Raw genomic sequence first — 22752 nt, 5'->3', positions numbered from 1 at the left:
GCTCGATTAAGTTTAAATAACCATAACATAATCTTTATTTTTCACAATTTACTGAATTACTCGATTACAGGAAAAGTTTTTTTTTATGTCATTCAAAAAATACAGGGTCATCCTACATTTGCAGATTAACTATTGCTACTGAGACCAACATTTTTACACTGTCTTCTCATAGAAATAGTAAATAGCCACTGAGTTGCAAAATGGAAGGTTTATTAAAGCCTCATTCCCATGGTTTTGACGTTTGCAAAAACTCTTCTTCACAGCGAAACAGTGACTACCTAAACAAGTTAACCAATGTGCCCCCCCCTCACTCAAAAAGAAAACCAATCGATTCTCCTGACTGTCAATGAGATGAACTGTCATAAACAAGCAAGATTTTTGCACAGTGAAATCAAAGCAGTTTCCGTATTTCAAAACAGTTTTTCCATTAAAAACAGTGCTCATTTAATAACTAAGATACGAGGGTTGAATGAAAAGTAATGCCTTCGCCTTCATTAACTGAGTTTGTATGGGAATATTTTAATAAATCAACCACAGAAATAGTCCTTAGAATATGATCTTTAATTACCAATATTCACTTTTCCACATAATCACCAGCCAATTGGATAAATTTCTGTCAACGATGAACAAGTTTTCTGAAGCCGTCACGGAACAAGTCAACAGACTGTTCTGCAACCAGTCTCATAGTTCTCTCACTGTCTTCATCAGAAGCACAATGATGTCCCAGTAGATCATCTTTCATTATCGGGAACAGATGGAAGTCAGACGGTGCTAAATCTGGACTGTATGGAGGATGCAATACGGTGGTGAGATTGTCTCTGAAGTTCTGCTGTGATGGCATGTGAATTGCGTGATTTGGCATTGTCATGCTGCAGGAAAACATTTCCCTTTTCCTTTCAGAGCCTTGTTAGCCGTGGACTGTGCTTGCAATTTCTCTTTGAGTGATGTGACGATAGTTCAGAATCAAACTGACAACATTTTGCTTGTGAAACTCCGTGGTTGCTGTCGCAGGAAGTCCTACTCTTTGTTTGTCACACAGGTCAGATGTTCCCACCTCAACATCTTTAAACTTACTCGCCCAATGACGCACAGTACTCACATCAACACAATCGCCATAAACATTTTTCATTCTCGGATGAATCTCCTTTGGGATGACATATTCTGCTGTCAAGAATTTAATGACTGCATGTTACTTAAATCGCCTTGACCGACCGCCTGTGCAGGGTTCCATACTTTACACTGAACAACACAATCGTTCCATGTTAAGGCTTCTCGCCAACTGGAGCTGTAGAGAAGAGGCTAGGGAACAAGTCAGTACCTGCTGCATAGCAATACTGCGAACTGTTGAACAGTTACAAAGGTGAAGGCATTACTTTTCAGTCAACCTTCGTAAATACGACAGAGTGTGCCCCTTCCTCTCAGATGATTTCCATTGACTTTTTTTGTCAGTTGGTATACTAATATTCCACTAGATTTCACTCTCAAAATTACTGAAAATAATATCCAGAGACATAAAAAATTAACAGAACAAGTATCGGAACTATTGAGTTTATTACAGGCAGTGTTGAATTACAGCGATTTTTAGTTCAATGGGAAACTATAGGAGCAGCCAGTCGGCTTAGCTATGGGATGTACACTAAGCTGGAATTTTACTAGCAGATATTTTGATAAATACCTTAGAAGAAACATTTTTCAAGAGTAATCCTGTTTTGAAGACTGTTGCTTATCACGTAGACAACATACAACTTAGTGTTTAATAGCAGTAACCAAGATCTAAAAGAAATGTTCCATGCTTTTAACAACTACCATGAGAAAATTAATTTCAAATACGAAACACAAAATGAAAATACAGAACTTAATGGATTTGAAACTAAGGTTACTTAAGAACAAAATCGGCTCTGACATTTTCTGTAAACCTAATTTTGCAGATAATATCATTCCAGCTGAGTCATGTCATTGCACAAACCCATAAAATGGTTTCCCTTCCCATCTGAAATACATCACGCAGTATGAACTCCTTCACAACCACATTGTGTCCAAAAAGAACTATCCGTATGAAATTAATAATATATTGTAACTCAGTTTGCTTATACAGGGTGTCTGGCAAACAGATTTACACTTTTTGAATTTTAGTAACCTGACCTAACTGTGATTATAAGGTGGTCTCCTGACTAATGTGTGTAGCAATTCTTTTAAGTTGCCAGCAACTATATGTAAATAACAAGATGACTGGAAACTTGTCCTTGCAACAAAGAAAGTGGATTTTTAAACAGTTATTTTTTAAATGTGAGAACTTGAAACAAGTGCTGAGACAATGGTAGGCAGAATTTGATACTGCACTACCATCGTGTGTAACAACAACAAAATTATATGATAAATTTGAGACGGAAGTAATTATGTGTGATGTGAAGAAGAGACAGTGTGGCAAGAAGAAAGCAGTAGCAGATGACACAGTGCTACAACCTCATGCAAGATCCTCAAGGAAGACCAATGCACAAACTGCACGTCTATCAGGTGTACGCAAATCAAGCGTTCTCCACAGTTTAAACTAAGTTATAATATAAACGCTACATTCCTAGGTTCCTTCAAGTGATGGAGGAGGACAATCCAGATTGGCACTTCGAATTTTCTGAATGGATCTGCGATACTTAACAGCTGACTGATGTCACGGTTTTGTCTCATAACTGTGTGTACTGAACAAGAGATAATCCTCATGTTACCGAAGAACAAACTGTTAATCTTGTCGGGTTTCTACCCGACGGGAGGCCCTCGTCACACGACATTTCATTTCATATCAATGTGGTGTGGCACGTCTGTCAGTGGACTTCAAGGACATTCTTTTTTTAGAACAGTGATGGGTGTTAAGTACCCAACCATGTTGCAGGAACGAACTGTATGTAAGCTGGATGATATGAGAGAGGCAACTGTGACCGCCAGTGAATCCCTTCCAATGGCAACCATAAACCATGTGTCAATCTGTTCCACAACACTGCAGACACTGTATAGTTGCTGCTGCAGGAGGCTTTGAACATCTTCAACAGTAAAGCATCATAACATTGTGATCATCTACGTAAATAAAACTTTGTTGTTTTTGTCATTTTTGTTTGAGTGATTGAAGTACAAACCATGTGAATCCCTTTATGGAACACCCTGTATTATTAGCACTATAGGAACTGTAAATTGTAACAATCACAAATTGATGCAAATAGTTTGTGGTTCACAATTGAATGATATATGGGAATAATGATCAAAGTCTATCCCAGAGCAAATTTTAGTTTTCACTGCCATATTATAGCACAAAACAAGATCTTGGAAACTTTAACTTTGGAGAAATGACCAATGTCCACATAATTCAGGTCCAAGTAGTTGTGTACTTTTTAAGAATGATCATAGTCACACTGTTCCTTTGGAAGTGTGATGCTAGTCCACACATTCAGGTATTACTTATTCATTATTGTTTTTCACTGTTGTAAACAGTCTTTAAGTAACATTGTTAGTGCACTGTTAGTTGTGTTGTAGTTGTGCATTGAGACACTGTTTGAAAATTTCCACACTGTCAAGCAGTAATTGTGATAAAAATTCTACTGCAAAACCTGGAATCAATCGAAGAACATGAAAGTTCATGGGCGAGTTTAAGAGGCTTCAACGTGCATTCAAAATGCGGTGATGACTATAGTGTTCACACATGACATATTCTGTAAAAACAGCTACCACAGAAAGAAATGAATTGATTAAAGAGTGTACTGACATAGTATCCTACAATACAAAATGCACATCTACACTGTCTAATCACTGTGAAGCCTATATTATGCAGGAGGCCAAAAAAGAGTTCTGATGAAACACAGTATCGTGACTTCAGGTATTAAGTTCGGGTGGTAAGGGACGGAAAGACAGCTGAAATAACAGTTGGTCAGGCAGCACTTTATCAATCCATGGCATTACAAATAGACACCTCATCACATTGAAATGTTCCCTACCTACCAGGAAAGCACTTTTCAAGACCAAGGTTAAACATGGTAATAGACCACAGGAACTTAAATGTGAAACAATAGTCAAAAGCTCATGAACATAAACAATCACTTGAAGAGCATTCTGCCTATTACAGCTGGTATAATAGTAAGAAACTATTTATCTGATAAGCGCATGTGATAAATTTCAAGCCGATGTTGCTCAAGTTGATAAACAATAGCTAGCAGTCACAACAAGACTTCTCTGGAGGACCTGATTAAGAAAAGAAAATTGTTATCTGCTTGAAATGAACAGCACAAAAGAAAGGATGACAAAGTTTTATTAAATATAGCAGACTGGACAGCGTACATATAGAAAAATCAAAACAGAGTTGCAATTATGATGGATTACCAGAAAAATCTCCCACTTCCCAATATCTCAGAAAGTGAGGTTTCCTAGCAACATCTGGTATCATTTAACATTTAATACACACTGCCTTGCTACAGAGAAATGTGTTTACTACCCCAACGATCAAACCATTTCAAACTGTTCATATAAAGTTTGTTCCGTAGCATTACTGTACTGAACTCATACCCAGCAGTGTATGTGAACTCAGTGTATTCTGCAATTCTTGCTCAGGACAGAACAAGAACTACAGTGTGTTACGTTTGTCTTTTCTTGGAGCACATTAAAGGATGGTTTGACTGCACCCAAATAATTTTTCCAGTGGAGGGTCATTCCTATCTTGAAAGTAACAAAAATATGAGCCTGGTAAATATAAAGACAATATGCAAGACATCAAATGACTGGTGTCAAGTAATTGAGAATTCAAGAAGACTTCAAAAACCCTCTGTTGTAGTGAACTGTAAACAAAACTTATTTCTTCAGTGAAGACGATTTCTGAGACGACAAGAAATGTCCTTTTACTTAAAGAACCATCTCTCAGTTCTTCGTGGTGTGCAATGATGAACCAGCCCTTCTGCGAAGGTCATACTTTGGTCCATATGAAACCTACAAGATCATTGATGCTCCTAAACTTCAAGAATTAAAGGATAAGGCCCTACATCTACAAAGTCACCTACTACTTCTTGGCATCCCTAAAAATAAAATATGACTATTTGCACATTTTAAAGTAGTTTTATGGCCCAGAAGAACTTCTATATTTCAGTTCAGACTTACACATTTTTTCACCTACTTATATGCTGGCACTAATTACGAGGGTCGGTCAAAAAGTAATGCCTCCCATTTTTTTTCTACTTAAAAAAATTAAGTTAAGTGAAAAATTTGAATTTGGCGCCATTCCTCAAACCTTCTTCTGCAATCCACTGCAGTAGTAACTTTCTGTGTCAACAGGTGGCAGCACAGCAGAACTTTGTAAGATGGCCGACATCGATGTTCGTTTGAGACAGCGTTGTGTGATTGAATTCTTGAATGCAGAAGGTGAAACGCCCATACGCATTCATGAAAGACTGAAGAAGGTGTATGGTGTTGTGACAGTGGATGTCAGCACTGTTAGACGATGGGTTCGTCGTCGTAAGAAAGCTGAAGGGCAAACACCGTTGACTGACGAAAAGCGGAGCGGCAGGCTGGTGAGTGCAGTGACTCCACACAACATTCAGCAAGTTGATGACATCATTCGTGGTGACCGTCGGGTGACTGCAGATGAAGTGTGTCGCATTATTTCTCTTAGTAAAGGCAGTGTGATCACGATTATTAAACAATTGGGGTACTCAAAAGTTTGTGCACGGTGGGTTCCAAGAATGTTAACCGATCAGAATAAAGAGGCAAGGAAAACAATAGCCTCCCAACACTTGCAGCGCTTCCGTTTGGAGGGAGATGAGTTTTTGAAAAAAATTGTGACCGGGGACGAAACATGGGTGCATTTTTTTGAACCCGAATCAAAGAGGCAGTCAATGGAGTGGCGTCACACAAGCTCGCCGAGGAAGAAAAAATTCAAAACTGTGCGATCGGCAGGGAAAGTTATGGCAACAGTTTTCTGGGATACAGAGGGTGTGATTCTGGTTGATTTTTTGGAGCAGGGATGCACAATAAATTCTGTTCAATACGTCACAACCCTCAAAAAACTTAAAGCACGTCTTCAGCGAGTTCGCCCAACAAAATCAATGGCAGATGTTGTTCTTTTGCATGACAATGCAAGACCACACACCAGTCGTCACACCTCTGACGAGATTGTCAAAATTGGATGGGAAGTTTTGCCTCATCCCCCATACAGCCCTGACCTGGCACCATCAGACTTCCATCTGTTCGGGCCACTAAAAGAAGCTCATCGCGGGATTCATTTTGAAGATGAGGAGGCCGTCAAAACATCCGTGTGTCAATGGCTTAGGAAGCAGAGTTGTGATTTTTACCGTGCTGGGATACATGCCCTTGTTCAAAGATGGACCAAAACTATAGAGATGGGCGGAGATTAAATTGAAAAATGACAAAATGATCCTCAATGTTGTGGTTTTCAACCTATGTAATGGCATTTAAATTTCCTGACAATTAAATGTAGAAAAAAAATAGGAGGCATTACTTTTTGACTGACCCTCGTAATATTATCGTTTTGCGTTATTTAATAACAACTTGTGCCATACATAAAGCTGAATATCTTTAGAAAAAACTGGCACATTATAAACAAACCCCTAACAGTAGTTTCTATGCTCTTAAATTAATTTCAGATATTGTAAGGGCTGACAATAATTTTTACCTTGCAGAAGCCATTCTGTGCATTATTGCATTAACATATAGTTTACCAGTAACAGCAGCCCTCGGTTGCAAAAAGGGGAGTCTTCTGTCAAAGGTTTCAGTACTGCTATGAGTACCTTCATCAGAAATAAAAGCTCTCAAACTGGCATGTCATATATTAAACTGCGTCAATCTACAGTAGCATCAGACTCACTCTGTTTTATTGCATTACTGCAAGTAGACCTTTAATTATCTCATGATGAAAGATTGTTTCATTGAATTTAACCTGTGTTTGAAGTATGAAAGTGATACAGTGGCAATAATATTCTAAAATAAATAGTGGTTGCTAATCTTTTAAATTCTGTTACTTTGCAAATTTTGTGTATTATCGTATTGACAAGTTTTTCATTGTTGTATTGCACTATTGTAAATAGTTATTATGCCACAATACAAAAAGTAAACAACAAATCTACAAATTATTTCTAATTGAAACCTGATAACAGTCCTCAAAGTTAAAATTTTCTAAGAATCTTGCAAACTGGACTTTGGTCATTATTCCTCTGTATCCTGCAATTGGTTCACACAGACTGTACAACATTTATTTTAAATTAATAGCGACTCAGGAAGCATAGACCATACATAACAGAGCAGTATTGAGAAAAAAAAAAAATGGTGTCACAGAAGCGAATGGTCACAGATGGCGTAAAGGTAACATACAAATTAAAGAATGCCAGCTCTACATTTCAAACTTTCAGTTGACCAAAGCTGGGCAGGTTTCACGCATTGAAGCAGCAAGTTGTTCACTATGTACAAGAGAAACACCATGAAAAATTCCTGATAACTAAAGAAATTACCCAAATGAAAGTGCTGAAGATGAACAGGAAATTTCCAACTGCACGTGTCACAGAATTCAAAGCAAGTATTGGCAGGTACATGAAGAGGATAATGAAGAGGGCAAGACTTATGTCGTGAGGCTAAAGGCTAGCTCAGCAACTTCTCTTGGCATTTGACGAAAATTGCACATCAGTGTCATAAATCAATCTAAGGATACAGCATGACTATTTTCTATACCACATAGGCAACGCCGACCAGACGCCTCTTTATTTTGACAGACCATCAGATGTTACTGTTGATGTGTAGAATGTTAGAAGAGTTATTATAATAATAAGTTCTAACAATAAAATGAACAGAGTAACAGTAATGCCTAGCAGATGGGTGCATGTTTGTCTTGTAGATTTCTAGCTCTGATAACAACTCATTAGAGTGGAAATCAGTTAACTGTAATGTATCTACCCCATGTGATGAAAATATTTGTGTACAAAAAAGTGTATTTCAAATAGATCACACACTGTAGTTTCATAATGTGAAAATTCACTGAATAAAAATAGGTACACCTGGTGTACGGCAGCATTACATATTTTCCTACAACATTCTGATCATCAAGCAATAGTCTGGTTACAGCAACGCAAGAATGGAATGTGCTTTCCTTCCTTTTTTCCTTCCTTCCTTCCTTCAACCAGATAAACAGTTTCATCAATTAGTTGCGGAGTATCTTCAGTTTAAAGTGGGATAGGAGTTATGGCAAACTTTGCATTTTTTTCATGAGTTCAAAATGTTTTCACAGAAATATACAGGGTTCTTCTAAATGATGGACCCATTTTCAAAACTTTCTATTTATTCAAGTAGAAATCCAAAATGAATAAGTTTTATACCAATGAAAAGAGGAAGTTTCAAAGTGTTTTTTTTTCACCATGTTTGATATCAATTTAATAAAAAAATTAGTTTTCAATAATAATTTAGTAACAAGAAATTTATAAACGTTATAAATTTCCAATATGGCCACCACTGGCTGCATGGCAAACATCGACGCGGTAGCCAAACTCATCCCACACACTCGAAAACGTATCTGCTGTTACTGAGTGCACGGCAGCAGTGATCCGGTTCTGCAGATTGTTCAGAGTGGTTGAAAGAGATAGGACGTAAACAGGTTCCTTCACATAACCCCATAACAAAAAGTCAAAAAGTGAGAGACCAGGAGAGCTTTGTGGCTAGCAGTGCAGAGCCAGGTCCTCAAGTCCCCTGCGACCGATCCAGTGCTGAGGAAGGGAGTCATTCAAAAAGCCCTGTACACCATGGTGCCAATGGGGCAGAGCTCATTCCTGTTGGAAAATGAAGTCCTGGGAATCTTCCATAACTTGAGGGGGCAGCCACTATTCTAACATTTCCGGGTATGTGATTCCCATTACAGTCTCTCCGCAACGAAAAATAATCCACAAACCTTTGTACAGGTTATGGCACAGAACACACTGATCTTAGGTGAGTCCCTTTCGTGTTGCAATGGTGAATGTGGATTTTCTAAATCCCATACGCGAACATTGTGTTGACTTTTCCATTATGGTGGAATGTCACGTAATCACTAAAAAGTACACACTGTAGAAATGTGTCATCCTCCACCTTTGCTAGCACATAACCACAAAATGTGAGACGCTTCTCTTTGTCATTGGGGTTGAGAGCCTGCACAAGTTGTAATCATTAGGGCTGGTACAGCAACCACTGCCTCAGAACTTTCCATACAGTTGGCTGGCTCTATTGGTAGACATACTGGGGCCACGCACAAAACTTTCTTGAGTCCATCGGACATCATCCTCTTACACATGCACTCAGCCTGTGCTTTTTCCTTTGCACACACAGCCAGTCAGTTCAAATTGCTCTAACCAATGGCTATTGCAAGTTGGTGGTTGAATACCGAATTTGGTTTGAAATGCCCACTGCACTGCATTTTGCAACTCACTTTTCACAAACTCAAGAACACAGAAAACCTTATGCTCTACTGTTGCTATCTCCCTCACAACTGACCACAACTGACACTGAAATGGAATGATTGCCTTATTGCTGCATGAACTTCACCGGCCACTTCTGAAACCATCACCACCCACCCACCACCGCCTGCCAAAAACTAAACTTCCTCTTCTCATTGGTATAAAGCTTGTTCATTTTGGATTTGTACTGTAATACATAAGAATTTTTGAAAATGGGTCCATCATTTAGAATAACCCTGTATGTATCACCTTGACAGTAACACAGCTTTTAAAAAGATTTCTGTCTGTTGCTTTGTCTGTGAGCCAAACTTTTTAGTAAGGAAAGAGAAAACTTAATTAATGGTATCAAGAGACTAATGAACTTAATAGGTCTGAGATATCTACATTCAGAACTACATTAACTAGCTTCTCACATTCACCAGGTGTGAAAAAGTTTCTACATTTTACACCTCTCTCTAAATGATGCTTCTTCCTGCTTGTTCGTAGTGTGGGTGTTATCTGACAATGTGTGCTCTAATTTTATTCAGCAGAGGATGGAGGCTTCCACTGTCATACTTACAAACTGTTCTTGTCACAGCTATGAAGTATGAAAGCCATTTCTTCAGTTCTGTCAAGGGCAAATAGCTCACTGCTCAATAACAAATCTAATGGTATCCATAGACAAAACATAATGCTGTCAAATGGAAACCATACGTGTGAGGATGGTGCATGTTAAATTACACTAGTGTATGACAGCAAAGATTTTAGATGCTAAATTTAGAACAAAATATGTGCATATCTGTGCTGATGTATATAAAATGTACATGCAAAAAAAACAAAAGCCTATTTACCAGAATTTTTACCTCTCAAGCCACTGGTTAGCACTTGAAAACAAAGATGATCAACAAATAAATTTTATAAATTACATAAAAGAACAGCATGAAAGTGAAAGTAAGTATTTGTAATTGAAACATACCATAACCGAATACACAGCAAAAACTTTCAAAATATGGACAAAGTGCAATACCTATCACCTGAAATAAAAAGCAACTGACAGACACCTAGAAGAAATAGAACATACAGAGAACATTATCAAGCACTTTGGGCATCCTTTGTAGCTCAAGATTAGGGACAACTGTATTTACTGGCTGTACCAGATTAAGAGAAAGAAAGTGTCCACTTATAACATTAATAAATTGATTCATACATGAAAATTTGATTTAATCTTATACTTCAGAAACCATGGACACTCTCCCATCCTGAGACAGACGAAATAGCATATCAGAGAAGATGTATTTTTTAATGATTGGACCAACACCTAGCACCATAAAAAATGAAGTGGAATAGTAGACGACACAAATTATTAATAAAACATAACAGATGAGATTTGATAGGCGTACACTTTTCAGAAAATCAAGTCCATTTCCTGTTTTATGACTAGCTAAGCATCCATATTTATATGTAACACTGTTGTATTGTCACATTTCAAATTTGTCAGCAGGCAATGGACCTAACAAAACAGGAAGTGTGATAGTCAATAGAAAAAACTGATATGGGTGAAAGTTTACAATTGTAAAAGCACCAACATTCCAGTAAACAAAGGCCTGCAAACCATGCAGCTGCAAGATGAACATGTGGTTATGACCTGCCACTGACTACATTTGAAATAGTGCCCCCGTCAGTAGAAATCTGTTTGAAATATAAACTTTTTGATAAAATTCCCATATAATTGGGCTCACTTTAATAAGACCTACAATACCACATCAGCAAGTTACATGCTGTAAGTACCGTACATTCATACCTGTTAATGCAGGTGTTATAAAGTGAAGTCTTTCATTTTGATGTAATAGTGAATTTATCTCTTCAGCGAGTTACAAATTCTTTCAAACACCCCTGGACCATTTCATAAACCTTGACATGACTGTACAATCTACTGCTTCAGTTTCTCAACTGTATTGATGGGAGTGCTGCACACTTTGCTTGCTTCCGATATGGCCCCAGACAGAAAAATCTATTGGATTGCGATCAAGTGGTGATGGTGGCCAAGCCTAATTCCCTGCTCAACATATCCATCTTAAACTCTATTGGCACATAAGACATTGAACACTGGCAGCAAAATGTGCTGGCGTCATATTATGCACGTACCAATTTCCTCAATAATGGGCCATGATTGAAATTTGGATCATATTAAACGGGGACTCGATTGTGAATTTTCCGTACAATGTCAGCTTTCACGGCCAGTCTTGTCTTCACTTTAAACTTGTGGGAGGATACTCTGTGATCAAGGTATAAAACTCTTCCCTGACATTTTGTCTCTGACTGCGGCAGACACCCTCCGAGGTACAGCGGCGAACTGCAAAGAGAACTCGAGGAAGTGCTGAATATATAGGCAGCGCAGAGGAAGCCACTGTCCATCATGTGGTGTTGGCTATGAGACTGTCTTGGTAGTGCCAACATTCTTGATTGTCACGCTTCTGGTGCAATGCTGACATCCAAATTTTGTCCAGTTTAACACCCTCCTTTTTCCTGTTAAAATTATTACGGTATTTATCAATCTCGATAACCTCTCTAAACATGAGCACATTATAAGGTGAGGTTTTAGACGCGACGCACGTCTTGCTGAATTTTATTTCATGATTATCTTCCTGGCAAACATGTTTTGCTATGATTAATTTATCCATGTGATCCAGGTGGAAAATCCTCTTATGTTTAACAAGATGGGTGTTCACACTTCTCTTTGTGGTACCGATATAAACCTGCCGTCAATTACAAGGAATTTTATATACTCCCCACTGTAGCCAAAGGATGTCATGCATCTTTTGCCAATCTTACATATTCTTTTATTTTTATGGTGGGTCTGAAAATAGTTTCCACCCATACTTCCTCAACACTTTCCCAATGCTATATATGACCTTACTAACAAACAGGAGAAAAGCCTTGCCATTGGATGACTTGTTCCTCGTTGCTCCTGATCCTCTGCCTAGAGCAAAGTGCTCAATCTATCTCCTTGTAGAATAGCCATTCTTCACGAAAGTCGACTGTAGATGCTCAATCTCATATTTTAAATAAACAGGTTCACAAATTTTGTATGCCTCTTCTACCAAGGTTTCTATTACATCTGTTTTCTGTATAGAATGGTGGTTTGAATCTTTATGGAAAACGATCAGTATGTGTAGCCTTTCTATACACCTTATGGCCCAAAGTTTAATCACAAACACATCCAGGAAATTCAGTTGCCCATTACTCTCTGTCTCCATAGTAAATTGGATTTTCGGATTAATCCTGTTTATATGTGTCAGGAATGCATCCAACTCCTCTGCTCCTGTGTACATACTACGAAAATGTCAACAACATAGTGATACCATCTGGCAGGTCTCTTACTGGCCGTCTGCAACGCTCATTGTTCAAAAACCTTCACAAACAAGTTAGCTACAGCAGGACTAAGAGGACTGCCAATAGCCATCCCGTCAATCTGTTCATAAATCCCACTACTGTACTGAAAACACGTCGTGGTGAGGCAATGCCAGAATTTTTCGTTTCAAATACTTTTGTACTACCTAGGGCAATGACATTAGTGGCAGCTCACAGGTCAACGCTCAATTATTCTGCAAACACCTCATGTTCATTGGAAAATTTTTGCTTCTGTTATTGCACATTTTCAACCAGGTCAGTTTCCACAATTACGAGTAATTATGATAAACCCTTCATATGGTTGGCAGCTAACAGCTATGGAAGCATTAGGTTAATTAGACCAAGGCAATATAGCATTACTACCAACTTTATAAAAAAAATTAGAGAGAACAAGCAAAAAAAAGCCTTTTCAATTTATGCTAATTGAACCATTATTAGAGAACCAGCTAGCTTTCACTCCAGCAGGTCAATCTGTTGTCATATTCTGATTTCAGACAAATATAACAGGTCATTCAATAAAGAATTGGATTTTTTAAAAGAATCCATTACAAGAATGGAATGCAACACCTATTTATTTGTCAACATAATGTCCCCCCCCCTCCACCCAAGTTCTACACATTTATGTCAGCAATGGATAAGCTTCTCAATTCCACATGCAAAGAATTCTTGGGAGCGTTTGGGTAACCAATTACTAATTGCAGTCTGGACTCATCATCAGAAGACCTTGAGCCACTAACAGCTGCTTTTAGTAAATTAAAAATGCTCCCAGCTTTCATCTCCTGTTACAACACAGTGAGGAAATGCCTCCCCTTCAGCCTTGTACCGCCGCAAAAGTTCTCTGCACACATCCATTTGCCTGCACACGTCCATTTGCCTTTCTTTCACTTCTGACAGAAAATGTTTTGGAACCCAACTCACACACACTTTCTTGGACATTAGTATGTCATGAACAATATGGTGAGCTCATCCACCACTAATGTTCATTGTTGGTGCACAAAACTCACCATAAACGCCTGTTTTCCTATCTTAACGCATCAACTCTCGCAATGCTGTTCTCTGTGACTACACAGGCAGAACATCCTGGCCTTGCAAATCTTCAACATTTGTTACACCATCTGAATTTATCTGTCCACTAGCACACTTGTGTTCAACTGCCTGGACTTTCTCATAATCAGCAAACATTCTGCTGCCATCTGACAGTGAATTTTGATTGGTTTCAAACGTTCCAGCTAACAAAAATATGACGATGCTCCACTGCTCCACTATGCTGTAAACATGAAATGGTGCTGTCACCTTGTTTCCCCAGCATCCCATTTGCGAGGCAGGTGTGCCTGGGCAATCCGATGATAATTCAATGACACCACCAAACACACACACACACACACACACACACACACACACACACACACACACACACACTGAATGGACCTCGCAGAAGATAGATACGAACAAAAGCAGGGCACAGGTACGGCTTTCATTGATCTTGTAGCAGCCTACAATACAATCAATCTCAAGAAATGGATAACGAAAGTACACAATATCATAAAGGATTAACGAGTGGTAAAATTAATTCAGCGTCTATTACAAAAGAGATGATTCTTTGTTGTCCACATAACAAGAAAGGAGCCAATGGTGGATACAGAAAAACAGCCATCTGCAAGGAAGTGTTCTTGCTCCACTGCTGTTTAATACATATGCCAATACCAGCCAATCAAACAGGACACTTAATCTTTTATATCTGCAGAAGATGCAGTCATCACCATGCACGATAAAACTTTGAAGGGGAGTAAAATAAACTAAATGTAGCACTCAAGAGCTTAGCTACTTATTACAACACTCATCTAATGTCCAACTCCGAAGAAACGCAAGTGTGTACTTTCAATTTGGGCCACAGAGGCAAAGAAGGAAATTAATGAAATACATTATGGATATTTGCCACTTACACTGTGCTAACATGATTAACCTGGTAATCAAGCTTGATTGCACCCTTACCTATACAGAACACTGTGTGAGTACAAAAATGAAAGTATGCACCTGGAACAATGCAATACAAAAGCTGACAAATGGCAGATAGAAAGCACAACCCAGAGTCCATATGTCTACTTTGTCAAACAACTGAAACTCCAGGTTGGAATAACAACAATTTAAGGAATAGGATAGATTGCTACTCACCATAGAAATGACCCATTGAGTCGCAGACAGGTACAACGAAAAGACAGTTACACATGCAGTTACTGGTCACAGCGTTCCTCAACAAAGAAAAGAGACACCTTCACAAAAGGAAACACACCTCAAGCACACTTGGCTGCCACTGCCGCTACTACCAGCTCTGACCAGAGCCCCAAACGGAGATGCCAGATTTCTTTTGCTGAGGAAAGCTTTGGCCAATAGCTACTAGTGTGCAGTACACTAGCAGCTATTGTGCCCATCTGCAACTCAGTGGGTCATCTTTACAGTTAGTAACAATATATCCTACTCCTTATACTGTTTCTTTGCTGTGTGTTTTTCCACTGTGGTGTACATTGTCAACTATGTACATTAAATGCCTTAGTTACAACAAATAACAAGACTATTTGAGCTGCTATTTTGTGGATTAATTTTGGATATCTGAAAGCCTTGGTGAATACCATTTTCATTACAATGAGATACAGTATGGTAATATTAAATGTTTTTTGTTTGTTGGCTTAGTTACGGTAACTAAGTTTATTTTAATATTGTAAACTATGAGTGTGTGCTAAAAAGTAATGCCAACTCCTTTTTATGTGTAAATTGCTAGATCTTTTTACATAAAACAAATCTTAACAACATTCTACATCTTTATTCTTCATGCTCACACAATTATTTCTGAACATGGTCACCCTGGCCAAACACATTTCTCCCAATGAGAGGCCAGTTTATTGATAACGTCAATGAAGAAAGTTTGGCTTTGTTGACGGAGCCACTACCTCAGTTCTGCTTGCACCACTTCATCACTGTAAAAGTGAAGTCCTAGACAGTACTCTTTAACTTTTGGAAACAGGCGGGCCAAGTTGGGACTACATGGAGGATGACTGATGACGAACTCAAGTCATCAGGTTTTTCAAATGTCACTGCCTCGTGCGTGGTCTGGTATAGTCCTGCTGAAGGAGAGAGTGCTCCATGTGTGGACAAACTCTTCAAATACGAAACTCTCTTACAACATGCTGTTTCTCTTGGATAAACGTAGTTATATTACACACTACCATGTTACTAGCTATAATTCTGAGACCTACCATGGCAGAGGGCTGCAAATATGTGGGCATGAAGAATAAAAATATAGAATGTTACTAACATTTGTGTTATTTGAAAAGCCTTTAGAGCTTTCACATAAAAAATTTGGAGACATTACTTATAAGCATTCTCTTGCAGAGTTTTACTTCATAATTTTGTTTTTTTATTGTATGATTCCTGAACAAGAATGAATAATCATATCTATGAATGCTGAATTCATGACATTTTTGCTTGCATCTGTAACAAGCAGTCAGTTTCATCTGGAAATATCCACATCCATCTAAGTTTATTTCCAGAGTTTTTTGTTAGTTGATATAGAAATACAGCTCTTATGTTTAGTCAATGGTTTATTAGCATTGCTGCATATAGGCTATACATTGTACCCTGAGGGAATGGTCAGTATTCAAGGATATGACAGGAAGGATCATTTGAAGATGTGCGAGTGTGTGTGTGTGTGTGTGTGTGTGTGGGTGGGGGGGGGGGGGGGGGGGGGGGACATTTAGTCAACATGGGCCCTAAAATGCATATTTTAAAAGCTTTGAGCACTTGTTCAGTAGAAGAGGTGTGTTGCACAGTAGCAAAGATGTACAAGTGCTCATTGCTCTTAAGGTATGTATTTCAGAGCCCATGTTTACCAGGCTTTTTTAATTAGAATTATCATTCCTGTAACATCCCTGAACATTGACCATTCCTGCTGCGACAACCTGTGATGGTTCAGGAATTGTGGGTGGAAAGAACTAGAACAGTAATAATACAGACGCTATATCATTCCTTGTATTATTTTAAAAATAGTTGACTGCTCATGGCCATTCTTAACATACTGAAACTTAAAATATTTTTCTGTTCTCCGTTTTAACCTTTTGCGGGGGGAAAGCAAATGCTAACACAACAAACAACGTTGATACCAAAAGGTGTGTAATCATACTGTAGAGCACTTGCCCGTGAAAGGCAAATAACCCGGGTTCAAGTCTCGGTCCAACACACAGTTTTAATGTGCCAGGAAGTTTCATACCTTGTAGCTTACAAAATTATGCAATGTCAAGAAACAATGTCAAGCCAACTTCTTTCCAATCAAAATGCCAAATTAGAAATATTGTTTTTCAGTCAGACACTCCTGGGTAAAAAAACTCTCTCTTAATGTGTGCCATAATCTAGTAAATAAAAATAACTCTCAAGAAAATTTAAAATAAAGATAATTCTCAAGAAAATTGATAATCAAAGTCCAATATATCCTAGTAATTTTCATTCACACAAGACACCCATAACAACAACAACAACAACCCCATTCATTAAAAATGGGTGTAAATGGCTTGTTGCTCCTCTTTTCATCACTAACCTTACAAAATTTAATAATTTAATACATTTTTTGTGCACATAATTATTGGTTGGAGCTGATAATCAAGTTCCTACCTGCAGCAGGGGGAGGTCTGCGGAGATCACACCCTTCCAAACTGAGAGAACGCTGCCTTTCAAGCGTCGACGGGAGGTCACCGTAACGCAATGACATTTGCCGCTTGAAAGGTGATGACTGAGCCAACTGCCCAAAACCACGGAATGATCCTTGCCGCTGCAGCATCGAAGGGGTAGCATGGGGTCTTTCAATAGCATATGGGTTAAATGCTGGACGCACTGGAGGTGGTTCTATACAGACAGACAACAACAATGAAATTAACAAGATTGTAGTACAGTTTGGCTCAACACAAAGAGGTTTGGCCTCTAGCTCTGTTATCGATTGATCTCTTTGTTTATTAACTTTAATTTTTTACATCTTTCTCTTTCTGACAGTAAACTTACATTAACAGTGCTGTGACCGGCCACACACAAACAGATGGCAGAACAATGTAATTGAACCATCCCTATAAATTGTAACGTGTATCCTGTAGACTGAAAACAACAGCAGTGTATAACTTCCACACTTCTCCCTCCTTCAGGACTTACTGACAAACATTAGTTACTGTCAACAGGCAAGAGAACTGCAAATTATCTGACATAAAATAGCTGATTTCTATAATACTGTTCATCACAATAGTTACATTGCAGAAAGATATTAAAAATTAATAACATGAATCAAATTTGGGACATTTTCTTATTGTTAGTTTACATCACACCCACCTTCAAATTATCAATTATATATTTATTTATTTCATTCAATGCTCACACAGACTTTTCCCCTTAATTTTCTAGTTTACCTGGTATGTCATTGTCCTAATTCTTTACAATCTCCCTTAAAGTGTTCTGAGTAACATTCAATTAGTAAGCCTCTGCCCCATCCCCAAAATGAAGTCTTCCACTGTTCTCCGATTCCGCTTTGGATTCTATTAGATCTTTTTTTAACCACATTGTGCAGGGAGTAAAACTATTGACTAACTTCACCTGAAACCACCTTCACCTACATCTACTAGCCCCATTCTTGTATAAATCTCCTAGAACAAGCTACCTCTTTTCCTTTTTATCCCTTCCTTCCCAGAAACCTTACACACCTACTTCATTCACACCCATCACAAACTTTATCTGTTCAAAGATTTGGACAAACTTATCAATTAAATTAAAATGCGCAAGTGAGTTATATTTAAGATAATATTGCGAAAAGTTGTTAAGTGGTCTGAAGTCCATCTCAATTCATTTTCAATCAATACTTCCGTACAATGGCAATGACATTTACAAAACAAAGGGCACTATGCTGTATCTCACTCAAAACAAATACGAGGTGACAGTCAGCTCCTGAACATCTGTATCAGTACTTCAGATGACAATGTCTCCAAAATGCTGCTTTTTATTAATGCCTATTCAAAGATTAGCATCTACAGATTTTCAGTCGGACTGTTTCTTAGATGACACAGTCACAATCACAATGGTCAACAAACTAACTTACCAGAGGGCTTCAGTTCCTGAGGGTCCTGGAGACGTTCTGTTAATGACGCTTGCCGAAAGCTTCCAGAACGTGTGAAAGTGGAGTTCTTAGGATCAAAGGTCATGGTTACCCACATTCTTTATCTCTCTTCTGTTTCCGTTCCAAACAAGCTGCAAAAGCACAGCCACCAGCATGACTGAGCCGTTCTCCCTAAAACCAAATATAGTTATGAATTGTTTATGAAACAAAATATTTTTAAGTATTAGCTGCTAGCCACATACGTTCCTAACTTATTTACAAACTAAACATTTCAAGTTCTTGGGAGGTCATCTACAGGCAAAGCAATGACTGCTCCCCCCCCCCCCCTCTAATCCACCCTCTCTCCTCCCCCTCTTCCCCTCCCTCTTACTTACACACACACACACACACACACACACACACACACACACACACACACACACACACACCACTAAAAGAACAATTTCACTCTACATGCAGGTAACAGCAGTGCTCTTCTATATCTTCCCCTTCGTTAAACTCTTCAAGCCACTTCACCAACACAATATACTGAAGAACACTTCTCGTTCTTACCTCTGAAGTAGTACTTCAGCTGTCCAAGGGTTTGTCGTAGGCTCCTTGTACACCTATATCACTTCTGCCTTCCCACCAGCATTCTTCCACTGGTAACACAATATGAGTATTCCCATCTAAAACGCTGCTACATTAGCTGTATGCAGATACTTTTATCCTTGTGTAAACTTGATAGGACTGTTTTCTAACGACAGAGTATAGTCAACTTTTGAATATGTTGGCAGTCTGCTAATAAACAATGAAAACCTTCATATAAATTCATGGTCCTACTGACAGCTGGTGTGTGTGAAATACTGTAAAAGTTCCAACTTCTTCTCCTGTCATCCTGTCAAGAACAGCCTCACAAATGTTATAGGCACAAAGAATTTTGTGACAGATTATTTGTATTAAATCTTAGCGCACTTGCCACATCAATTCTTTATGAAAACACAATATTTTTTGACAAAATACACCACTGTCATAGCTACTGACTGCCGAAGTCTTAACACAATCATATAAACATGAATGATTGTGTACTAACAGTGTGTCTGGAAATTACATAGCACCAATCATGATCATTGTCACGTATTATACACGACATATTCATATTATGTCTCTTAGTATCAACTGCCTGCTTGCACACATAACTGAGAGCAAAGGCAGCGTCTGTATTCAAGTTGTTGACACACACATTCTAAAGCAGAATTTGTGACTAGTTGCTCCAAGGCAACAAAGGTTGTTTAGTCTTCCAATAACATGATATTAGTAACAAATTTAAAATTTGTAGAATTCCTTGTTAAATGTAGAAGTGGGCTTGATGGTCATTACCTTGCCAGGATTAATAAGTAAAATACATACAGAAGACAGACCAGTCAACTTTTGAATATGTTGGCAGTCTGCTAATAAACAGTGAACACCTTCATAACTTCATGGTTCTAGTGACAGCTGGTGTGCGTGAAATACAGAACTGTCTCTCCAACATATAAGCTGGTCAAATATTTAACAAAATTAATGGTGCCTATACTTCTCCGTGACAGATGCAATGACAACAGTTTCACCATTACCACTAGTTATGACCAATTTTTCTCCTCGAGACATTGCGTTAACAGTGCTCACCTTTGCCCATCCTGCTTATATCTTTACCTTTATGATTTGACCTAAACATTACAATTCCCAGTCGAGGTCAATCGGTTTTGCTCAGTAACTAAAAGATTTTAAGATAATTATACTTTTACCATTCATTCCCAATGGTGGGCAATTAACTGCTTCTCACAGAAATGAATTTCTCTCTCTCTCTCTCTCTCTCTCTCTCTCTCTCTCTCACTACTTCTGTTCGTCAGCAACGATGAATTTCATACAATGTTGCGTGTACAGTTTTTGTGCATATGTCATATCGTTACAACAATTTGACTGGTAACTATAACGGATCGGTATCACCGTAGTGGCCTGTCTGAAAATGAAATTGAAGTATTGGCTGCTCACAGATGTTAATGTCAGATATATTGTGAATGGTTTTCCTTGCTTGGGAAAAGATGAGATGAGACATGCAGATACTAGCCAGGGAGAACATATTATGCTATGTTCCACGGAACCTTACTTACAAAAGGGGAGAAATATTATATCAGGAGCTTCTTTAGTTCTCTCAAGTTGGCAAACAAGCTCAAAAAGAGCGATACAAGCACCAATGGCACTTTGAACAGGAGTAGAAAGCAAGTGCCATCATCGGTGAGAAAAGGACAGGATGTACTTCATTCAAGCATTATTTACAATGCCGATTGCATTACTCTAACATTTTGATAATGGAAGACTAAGAAAAATGGGTTGCTTCTTAGTTCTACGAACTCCAGTGTAACAGTTATGAGCCTGCAGAAAAGAAAATTCCTTAAACAATCAATTTGTATAACACCAAATTTGGCATAGACGTGGTAGATCGCTGGCCTGTATATTTTTTGTACAATATTCTAGTTCTGGTCATACCTTGTACTCATTGATAACTGACTTTACCATCGCTCACCGATTTTCCGTAATGAAAACTTAGTCGAGATAACGGTAACAATCAGGAATTCTCACCCACAGCAATTCTGTACTTCGCCCTTTTTGATTGCCAAGACAGAGGAGAAGGAACTTCTTGTCAAGTAGTACTGTGCAAGCAAAACTGTACATGTGGTTAATAATGTTAATATGAAAAACGGTTTGAAGCATTTGAGATGTGGGTGTGGAGGAGAATGGAGAGAACAAACTGGATGGAAAGAGTGAGTAATGAAAGATTATTGCAAAGAGTTGGTGAGAGAAGATGTCTGCTGAAGGTTTAAGATAAGGCAAAAGAACGGATTGGGACATTCATTGAGAAAGGGAGTGCTTGCTAGCAGATGCTTCGAAAGGATTTGTTTGTGGAAGAAGACAGAGGAAGAAGGAGATACAAGATTATAGACAAGGGAAGAGGAAATTATGCAGACCTGAAGAACTACCATGTGAAAACCTGACTTTTTGCAGAAGACTGATCATGATGAATATGTAACCAAAACAATATGCACAAATCACAACTGAGATTCTCTTAATACACAGAGTTGTTGGTATAGACGTGTCTAGTAAAACACTACTTATTTGTGACAGGCTAAAAGTATAATTAGTAAACAGCTAAGTAATTCTTAAGGTAAGATGTCACCTGTCATTATATGATGTACAAAACAAATGATGAAAATGTAAGCAATTATATGCACCTTGTAATGTTGTGTCCCTTATTTTTGTATGGTGAGCCCATATAAATAATACACATGGGGGGGGAGGGGGGGGGGGGGGGAGGAGGAGGAATGAGCCATTAAAATTCCCGGCTCTCTCTCTCTCTCTCTCTCTCTCTCTCTCTCTCTCTCTCTCTCTCTCTCTGTGTGTGTGTGTGGTGTGTGTGTGTGTGTGTGTGTGTGTGTGTGTGTGTGTGTGTGTGTGTGTGTAGGGGGGGGGGGGGGGGGGAGGGCGGCACTCGACACCACCTATACGTGGTGAGTTGTAATCTATCCTTTCCATTATACTGTTGTTATTCTGTACTGGACTTTCCATTGTTTAAAAATAATAAAAAGCAAAATTAAAGACAGTAAATATGAAGTACCATTGCATTCTGTACACAGAAGCAGCAATTTAAAATGTGATAAAAACGTTAATGGTCAATTGAGCTCCATTGGGCATTGTAGTGTTAAGGCAAGGAAACATTCCAGAAATCCACTAATCACATGAACTGCATAT

The 22752-nt window shown here is 38.5% G+C and overlaps 1 protein-coding gene across 1 annotated transcript in view; it reads right to left on the bottom strand.

Moving 5' to 3' along the window:
- LOC126278091 (protein numb) overlaps positions 1-22752 on the bottom strand; it is a 213394-nt gene that overhangs the window by 55612 nt on the left and 135030 nt on the right. The window contains 4 exon segments of the mRNA XM_049977934.1: positions 10286-10318; positions 17505-17735; positions 18967-19074; positions 19077-19155. Coding sequence (XP_049833891.1) covers positions 10286-10318; positions 17505-17735; positions 18967-19074; positions 19077-19155 — 451 coding nt within the window.

Source organism: Schistocerca gregaria, chromosome 6 (assembly GCF_023897955.1).
Source record: "Schistocerca gregaria isolate iqSchGreg1 chromosome 6, iqSchGreg1.2, whole genome shotgun sequence".
NCBI lineage: Eukaryota > Metazoa > Arthropoda > Insecta > Orthoptera > Acrididae > Schistocerca > Schistocerca gregaria.
This window is presented reverse-complemented; position numbering and strand designations above follow the sequence as displayed.